At 38.1% G+C, this 9,876-nt stretch overlaps 1 protein-coding gene across 1 annotated transcript; it reads left to right on the top strand.

Moving 5' to 3' along the window:
- The first annotated feature begins 113 nt into the window (after nt 1–113).
- Nucleotides 114–8,466, top strand: LOC129412234 (uncharacterized). The gene is made up of 2 exons (XM_055165382.1): nt 114–160; nt 4,348–8,466. The coding sequence occupies exon 2, from the start codon at nt 5,225–5,227 to the stop codon at nt 7,166–7,168; it is 1,944 nt and encodes a 647-aa protein (XP_055021357.1). The 5' UTR covers nt 114–160; nt 4,348–5,224; the 3' UTR covers nt 7,169–8,466.
- Nucleotides 8,467–9,876: the final 1,410 nt, after the last annotated feature.

The raw sequence follows: 9,876 nt of genomic DNA, 5'->3' as shown, positions 1-9,876 counted from the left end.
TTACTTGCATGTCACGTCTGGGGAAACTGACAATTTGGTGACCGCCGACGTGATGACGTCACCCAGACGTGACCTAGATTAGACGCAGCAAAATCAATACACCAGTCTCCCACAAATTTCCTGAAAAGAACATCACAGAAGAACGCGTTCAACAAAGAAGGTATGACAGCGACCTTTTTCTCCAGAACTCTGTCTATTTGGTAGTTAAAAACAAAAAGAAAAAGTGATTTTGCTTTTGGGACTTTTGTGTTATTTTAATTATGTGTTAATTCTAAAGAACTGTAAAAAATTAGTAATTGATAGATAATTGAGTGTTAGTAGAATAGGTGGCTTTAAAGCCAGGAATCGTGTATAACTTCACGGAAAAAAAAAGTTGGTGAATCTAAAAAACCCAATAATAGTATGTTTTAGGCTTTAAATAAGGTAAAGCATAATTAACAAAGTTAGTAATTACAAAAGTGCCGTGTTAGGCTTTGCACGAGAGAAAAGGAAAAGCTTTTATAAGAAAACTATGTCTGTGGTTAAAAAACTTTACACAGAAAATAAAAACTAAACTTTTTAATTAAGTTTAGAATAAAAAGAATAAAACAGGTTGCGCACAAAAAATAAAAGAAAGTAAAAGAGAAACAAAAAATAAAAAACAAAAATAAACTAGAACACGTAAGAAAAAGAGACTAAGAAGTAACATTAAGTAAAGAAGCAGTGCTGTGAAAATAAATAAAAAAAATGAGACAAATGCTATGTTTGTTAGGGTTACTGACTACCCAGATTTTTATTATAAGTGCTAAGTCAGTAGAACTAAGTTATAGTCAAAATAAGCACAAAAGCTCTTGTCATTGTAAGATAAATTACGGATCGATACAACTTATTGGGGTGTTATATATCTCCTGCGGAGCAGAGGATATCGATGTAGTAAACTTAACAGGTAAAAAGGAAGTGATTGCGACTTACTCTCCTCATTACGGTGCTTTTTCAGAAGAGTGTGACTCTGTAAGCGTTATCAAACATCCCCAAAATGACAATACCGACATTAACTTCCAGTGTACGTGGAATAAAAGACCGAAAGAAGCCAAAATGGGATGTGTGTGTGTGTCCATACCCCAAGGAAAAACAGAGACACACATTGAAAATATTTGCAAAAATAATACAAGTATATACGCTGTAAACACTACTACTAAGGTAAATATAGAAAGTGTCACCACAGAAATTGAATTTTGTAACCACGTCAGAGACAGACACAGAGGAGAGCGCGTCTAAAATAAATGTCATGCCATTTCCCATAAGATTAAAACTAGTGAAAGCAGATTTAGAATCTCAAATGATCGAAATATTATCCACAACACCTGAATTTGTAACTGTCGAACCTACAAACCCATCAACTGAAAGAAGTACTTCTACCGTCACCTTTAAAACTGTAACTGACCTACCTCCACAATTTGTAACACTAAATGCTACGTTCGCACGTAATACGACAGATGAATTTTTTTATGACTTATCGACTGCCTTTAATGGATCAGATATAACAAGTCTGTTTGATATCCAGTCGATAAAAAATAAAATTAGTACTTTCATGGAGAAAATTACGTCTACGGTAGGAACAGGTCATAACCCAATGTACATGCAAGATGCATATTTGGACACTATAACTAATAAATTAAGAAGTGAACTATTGAAAGGGTTGTCTGAAAATATAACAAGAAATGTATGTCCCATTAATTATACCACTGAAATATTAAAGGACTTACAAGGAGAATATGACATGTTAAAAAGTATGGTGGGAAGGAGTTTTGGCTACGCTTTAACTGCCTTAATTTTTGTTTTTCTGATTTTAATTAGCATATTAATTATTGCTGTGATTTTATGCATATGTTTGCCAAAGTTTGTTATAAACGGAGAGCGAGATTTAGATAGATTTACGTTATCACACCATCCTGATTTTGCTTCTGTATCTAGTTGGGATGAGGAAATAATAGATGAGGGCAGCTTAGAAGTTTAACTGGGTAATTTTTGGAACAAAAAAGATTAAACAATAACCATATTTGGCCAGTGAGATTATACTAAATATATTGGAGTTGTCCACCTTTGCAGATAGACTATAGAGATTATATTTAAAATTCTTTGGTGACATTTTTTTGGGGGTGCACTGACATTATGCTCTTTGGTTGGCATGGCTGAAAATGGCAAATTTGTGTGCGGTTTTTGTTTGCTGTGCTGTTGCTGCTGTGATATTTTGTATGTGTTTTCCTGTCTGTGTTTGTTGCATATGGTGAGCGACTTATAGCGTGCATAAGCGGAGAGGTTAGCGTGTGTATACGGGGAGGTTAGCGTGTGTACACAGGGAAGCTAAGAGTATGTACGCGGAAAGGTTAAGAGTGTGTGAGGCCTGGGAGGCGAGGACGGCAGAAAGAATTAGTAAGTTGATAAGAGGGTATGCGGTGTATAATACGAGTTTATGGGAATTCAGAAAAGTTGATGAGAGGGAGGTGCGACGTGTGCTGGAGAAGTGTGGAATGACTGAGGGTGTGATGTATCATGGAAATAAGCAAGTCGGTATGAAGGTGTGTGAAGTGGGTTCAGCAGAAATGAAGTAGGAATTAAGTAAGTAGGGATGATGATATGCGAAATGTGTAATGAGGCATGGATACACTTTTGAGAAGTACAAGGTTATTCAAATTTAATTATGTTTAATTGCATTTAGGGTATAGAGTAACTATAACCTATTTTGTGTTTGCTTGTTTTCCTTAAAATTCTAACCTCGTATTGTTAATTTAATGTTGATTAAAATTGCCTGTAGCTTTAATGTACGATTTATAGTTTAAATATACAATATTGTTGAAAAAATTCTAAAACAATTAATATATTAATCAATGATAATTGTTAAAAAGAGAAGCTTTGAGTAGTTTTAAAGCAACATTATTTTGAATCAAATTGACATTATTGCTTTTAATTTATGGATAACCTGTTTTCACAATTAAACTGATAAAGTTCTTTCACATTAATAAACAACAGGCTTGTGTGACATTAACTGATGGAACATTTTTGTTAAGTTTAACATTTTATTTCTCAAGAGTGTTGGGGCTGAAAGAGTTGTGAATGATGTAGCAGGAAAATGTGCAGATGTTTATTGAATGACTGAGGGGTGCACCCTAATTTAAAGTGTGACCAAAAGATATTTGTTATTTTGCGTTGAAATAGTTATAGTTGTCAAAATTAATCAAAATCTCTACTTCGGTATTTTCTCATAAAATTTATATATTTTTTGAGCTGTCTAAACTGTTACGCTCCATAATTTGCTACCCCTTTAATGTATTCTTACTTCACAGATCTAACATTAGCCCTGCTCTGTGTACTCTGTTTTATTTTATATACAGTTTAGAAGCTTCTTCAATTGATGTGGCTCATAACAGAAGCTTATTTGCTTGAAATGTTGTCACTTAATGATTACCGTCAAAATAAATTCATGTTTTTGTAAGCTTACGTTGGATCAGATTTAGATGTTGTGGATTCTAGATTTGGAGGAGCAGACAGGACCAGTGTTTTGGACCTGATTTAGTCCCGGTGCAGCCCTAGTCTAGTCCTGGTTCAAGTCCAGGTCTAGTTCTGGCATCGATCCAGCTCTGAGGGAGTCAAAGGGCAAATGATAACACAACTGCAGTCAGTCCCGATTCAATCCTGGTCTAGTTCTGGGTTGATCCTGGTTTAGGTCTGATTTATTTTTAGTTCAGAGCTGGTTTTCAAATTTAATCTAGTGTTGGAAAATGACGTATGAATGGATTAGACCTGGCTTGGTTCTTGGTTGGACCTGGTCTAGTCCTGGTTTATTTCTGAGTAAGACCTACTTTAATCATAGACCAACACTGTTTTAAAGCTTGTTTGGGCTGGTATTGATTTGGCTCTGGTTTAGTTTTGTTTTGATTACAATCTATCATTGTCCTGGCCCTGCATTATTTCTACTTTAGTCCTGGTTTAGTTCTGCTTTGGTTTTGGTTTATTCCTGGTTCTGCCCTGGTTTAGTCTGCCACTCCAAATCTGTCTTTTGCTCAAAATCCTAATTCTAGTGTTATTTTTAATATACATTTTCTATAAGAGTTTGCGTTAAAATAGCTCTACATGAATTACTATTTCATACTGAGTATTTCTCAAAAACAAAAAAAACAAAACAATAAGGACATTTTGAGTTTAACATCCTGCAATTAGATATTATGGAAAAAATTAATTAAGGGTTGCAAAATAAAACTGCTATTAGAGGACAATGCTAGAATTGTCAAAAAATAAATTGTAAATACATAATCCTAATCAAAGCTGTACTTCCAATATTATCTGAATTAAACTTGTTTTTCTTTTTAGAAATCGGTCTAAGGACAGGAAGTGAGCGCGTGGGATAAGCCCTTCGAGATCAAATAGCCCCTAGTGCCTACAGGTAGACTGTAAAAGTTAGATAATTCACAAAAGAAAAACTAAAGAAGAGGAATCGCAAGGAAGCAAATTATTCTAAAACAATTTACTATTAAGATTTTTTAAAAAAAAGGAAAGAACAGACAGAAAAAATAATAATAAGACTAGATAATAACCCGCCCTACAAAAAATAAATAATTTTTTTACAATATCCAATTTGTAATAAATAGTAGCTGAAAAAAATAACACTAAAATATCACAATGTCCCAATTTATAACATTAAAACAGCTTAAAGAGTTCTGGATTAAAAAGGTGCTGGAAGAAGAAGCTAACCCGAAGAAAGCCCAAACACGTCTATCTACTGTCCGAAATGTCCTCAAGAAATATATAAGGAAGGGGATGGTACATGGAGGAAAAGATGCAATAGCCCCCACAGAGGAACAATGGAAGTTCATCAAGAGTTACTACAAAGACAAAATCAAACAGTACAGATCTAAACCTGCTAATAATCTTATAAAAAGGAAAATAACTCAACTTAAAATACAGAAGTGCGAGAAGGAGATGAGACTGGCGATGAAGATGCAGAAATGGGCAAAAGAATTGAAAGAGAGACAAGAGATGAGAGAATTGTCCTCCGTTCTAGTTCTCAAGCAAAGCGAGAAGGAAGCGATTGTGAAGGAAGAACTTCTAAAAGAAACTTTTAAAGGACCAACGAGATTATACCCCAATTTATAAAGAAGACAAACCATCACACAAATATCACACGCGTTCCAAAAGCAGAGATTCCTGGGAAGGATCTGAAGAATCCGAAAATGAGGAAGAAGACGAGATGTTGAATAAAGAATTTAACAGGAGACAAAGGTCACACAGCATGAGCAGAGCAGACAATACAGACGAAATACCCCGACTCAAGAAGACATTATCATATGCAGCAAGCTTATCATCAGATAATGAGAGACACCATCATAAGATGACAAAGAAGATTGCTCCTCCACCATATCAAAGAATCACCAGCAAAAGTTCAAAACCTAGAACAACCCCTGCTTCAATGAGGTCATCAGATCGAGTGACATTGTTTACTCCGCAGATAACTCATAAAGTACATGGAGGAGAGTTGGCATTAACACCAGTTGAAGCACCCTCAAGACAGTTAGAACTACAAATAGAGTCACTTCAAAACCAAATGTCTGCATTGACTCAAATTATGGAAGTTGAAAAGAAGATGAGCCAACATGATGACGAAGAACAAAATGAAAGACACATGAGAAAGCAAGACATGATACATCAAGACGCCAGGAAGACATCAATGAATCTTGACAAGGAAATAACAGTGGGAACAAGCAGAAGTTTGCTTTCAAGGACTAAGGAGAATGAAACAAGGGGAGCTACGGCAGAAGTCTTAACAAAACAAAATAACGAAGCCTTTCAAGTCACAGGATTATTCAGTGGACTGGTTGACAACACGGAATATGAGGAGGCACAAATCAATGGAATCATCGACCCTACACTACGGAGACAAGAAGAACCTGCAGCTGTCTACCCCATAAGGATGGATGGTCAACAAATTGTATACCAGCCATTCTCACTAAAGGACTGGAGTGCTCTGATGCTTACACTGCCAAAGTTGACCAAAGGTGGCGTACCATGGATGAGAGCTCTCCTGAAACAAACGGCTGGAGATAAACTGTGTTGGGGAGACATACAAGCTGCTCTAATCGAAGCTGCTGATGAAACAGTCGCTGGAAATATCAAAAGAGCTATAGAAGGAAGAATAAGAGTACAACTACAGAATAACCTCGCCATTCATATCTTTCGTGACGCCTTAGAAGGAGAACTCAGGACAAGATTTCCATGTATTGTCACTGATGAGTTGCTGTCTATGCAGATGCGAGATAACGAAGATTATTACAGTTACAAACAGCGTGGCACCAACCTGTACCATGATGTCACGGGGGAACCAATTGAAGTTGGAACCGGCATGTCAGTCATGTTTCGTTCTACTCTGGTAAAAGGCATGCCTAAGTCAGTACAAGAAGCCTTACAAAATATAATGGGACTGTACAGCAAACCTGAAGATGAATTTGATGCACACTGCAACCATCAGGTAAACAAGTGGCAGAAAGATAAGAAGGAGATTGAAGAAAAGAAACAAGAACTGGAGCTGGCCACTGCAAAGTTACAATTACAAAAATATCAAGATGAACTCAAAGAGAAGAAGAAGGAGAAGAATTCGAAAGTGATGAAAATACAGCCAGAAACACCTGAAGACGACATATCACCTATCACAGAACAACTAGTCACTGCAATCAAGATGGTGATGAAATCTCAACAACCACAAGAAACAACAATGACACCTAATACCCAGCAAGGTCAACCCATGCAGATACCAAATGTCACTATCTACAACGGCCCTCAAGCAAGGAATCAAGGAGGCCCAAGATACCCTGGAAAAAACAAGGGGACAATTAACATAAATAACTCAAGACTAAATGATCGATGCTTCGCATGTCAAGGAATAGGACACTGGAGAAAAGACTGTCCTGCAACTGCACAAAGACCAAGACAAGGACCAAACCATTTTCAACAACACATGCAACCAATGCGGGGTTACAACCAACAGCAATTCATGCAACCAACGATGCCATCATACAATGCACCAGTCGGGATGCCACGACAAACAGCTGTTCCATTGCCCCCAGCACCAAATGGAAGAATAATGAATGTCGGAAATCAATATCAAGGAGGAGGAGACTTTCATGGAATGTTTGAATGAATATAATGATTGTTGAAGAGGCCCACATTCAGACCATTCGCTGAAACCATGGAACAGCGAACCAATGGTGGTCTTGAAGATAAATGGACAGAAGATTAAATTTTTGGTGGATTCAGGAGCTACAGTATCCTGTATACGTCAGAAATTTCCACTCTCATCGAAGACTATGTCCATAGCTGGCTGTGTGGGAGATCCAGAAGTTAAAACGTTTACTGAACCATTGGCAGTAACAATGAAAGAACAAACAGTTGAACATGAATTTTTATATTTGCCAGATTGCAATATCTCCATATGCGGAAGAGATTTGATGTGCAAATTATCATTATCTGTTATTTTCTGCCCAGAAGGTCATAAAGTATTCGACAGATGTGAAACACTCAAGATGCTTAAAAATGTGACTACGTGCAAAACTGCTGAGATTCTGTACCTTTCTCCAGATGTCGTCCAAGATTTAAAGTCGCAAGTCACAATTTATTGGACCCAAGTACTCACAGATCCAGAAAAAGGAAACACTGCATCAGCATTGTGGCAGAACTACAAGACATGGGCAAGATCGTTATATCCACTCAGTGAACCTCTGGACCCCTTGCATGTCACTTTACACTACTCAACATTGGAAGACGACGTCTATGATGAACAATGGCAGAAAGTCGACAGACAAACTTTTCAAGTAAGCTATTCATGCCTCTATCTGGGCCCCCAAGGTATGGCACTTGCAGTCTCCCTCCCAGAAGAGTTGAAACCATATTTCATGGGGAGTGAAGAAGGAGCACCTCACGTGACGCTCGCTATCTCAAGACATCACACATCAAGACAACTTGGCCCGATGGTCAAGCTCGCCTCAAGTCTACAATATGAGGCCACTGAAGTCGAAGGTGTTTTCTACAACTCACAACACCAGATGTTCAGAGTGGTACTACCCCAAGGTTCTGAAGATAACACAAGAACATCCAAACAAACTAGACAACGAACTTCTGAAAACCATCCGGATACTGAGAAGTACCTTGCACAAGTACCATCAAACATCTGGATGACACACCCGAACGATGTGGGTCAGACAAGGCATACCGTTAAAGTGCAACTTACCACCGACAAACCAATATATCATCCTCAATATCCACTTAGAGAAGACCAAGTAGCTGGGATTCAAGAGACTATCAACGGATTACTAGAATCTGGAGTGATATATGAAACAGAATCAGACTATAACACACCACTTTTTCCAGTGAAGAAATCAGATCTGCAAAACTGGAGGATGGTCCAAGATTTTCGTCCACTCAACGAGATAACAGCAGGAGAATCATATCCAGTGCCAGATCCATATCTAACTTTAAATAATCTTTCTCCAGAACATTGTTTTTTATACTGTGATCGATCTGGCCAATGCATTTTTTACTATCAACTTGGACGCCTCATCCCAGAAATACTTTGCCTTCAGACACGGAAACAAAGTTTATTCATACAGAAGAATGCCCATGGGTTGGAAGCACAGTCCCGGGTTCTTCAGCAACTTCTTAAGAAAAGATCTGGCAGATTTGGATTTCCCAGAGTCGTGTACCCTAATCACTTACGTGGATGACATCCTCATCGCTGGAAAAACGGCAAAAGACGTCCTAAAAGCAACAGTACAATTGCTTACACATCTCTCAAAGAAAGGGTACAAGGTCAAAAGGCAGAAGATGCAAGTTGCAAGACAAACAGTGCACTTCCTTGGACGGGAAGTATCAAACGGTGCACAAGGAGTGACCGACAGTAACAAAGACGCCATCTTGAATGCTCCAAAACCAGTCACAGTACGTCAAATGCTCAGTTTTCTGGGACTCTGTAATTTCTCTCGAGAGTATGTCCCTGGCTACACCGAACTCACCACGCCTCTCAGAGAGCTCATTAAGCCACATGGTATGCATAATCTTTCAGCTGAATTATTCTGGACGGCAGAAGCAGAGGAGGCATTTATCAAGACAAAACAAGCTATTTGTACCGCCTGTAGCTTATGCGCTCCAAATTATGATATTCCTTTTCACCTGGATGTGACGGAGAAACAATCATTTGTCCAAGCTGTTCTTTATCAAAAACATCATCAAAGTCGAAGAGTGTTGAAACATTACTCCTGCAAGTTGGATCCACACGAACAGACTCAACCTGGTTGTGCTCGTTACCTGGCTGCTTTGACAAGGACAATTGAGAAGACCTCACATATTGTGCAAAATCATCCACTGGTGATACACACTCAACATGGAATACTTGCTTATCTCAACTCTCGTCTGTTCATTACCACTGCACGAAGATCCAGCAACATTTCAAAAACTCTGCAACAGCCCCACATTACTTATGAAGGAGGAAACATCAATATGGCAACAAATATGGAGACTGAAGGAATTCCACACGTGTGTGAAGAAAAAGTCAAAACTGAACTGTATGTGAGAGCAGATTTGCATACTACTCCACTTTCAAATCCAGACATGACTATTTTCTGTGATGGCTGTTCCTACAGAGCAAAAGAAGGCCATGTCATATCATCGTATGCAGTGGTGGAACAACTGCCCTCCAACCAATATCGTCTGATGGAAGCCCAACAGATAACGAAAGGATCTGCACAAGTAGCTGAGCTTACGGCGATGTTACGTGCACTGCAACTTTCAGAAGGCAAAGCAGTAAATATCTATACAGATTCAAGTTTATGCCTACAAGACTGTCACATTGTCCTT

Source organism: Boleophthalmus pectinirostris, unplaced genomic scaffold, assembly GCF_026225935.1.
Source record: "Boleophthalmus pectinirostris isolate CB_2022bp ecotype Guang Dong unplaced genomic scaffold, ASM2622593v1 HiC_scaffold_723, whole genome shotgun sequence".
NCBI lineage: Eukaryota > Metazoa > Chordata > Actinopteri > Gobiiformes > Gobiidae > Boleophthalmus > Boleophthalmus pectinirostris.
Note: the sequence above shows the minus strand (reverse complement) of the source record. Positions and strands in the feature narration are given on the sequence as shown.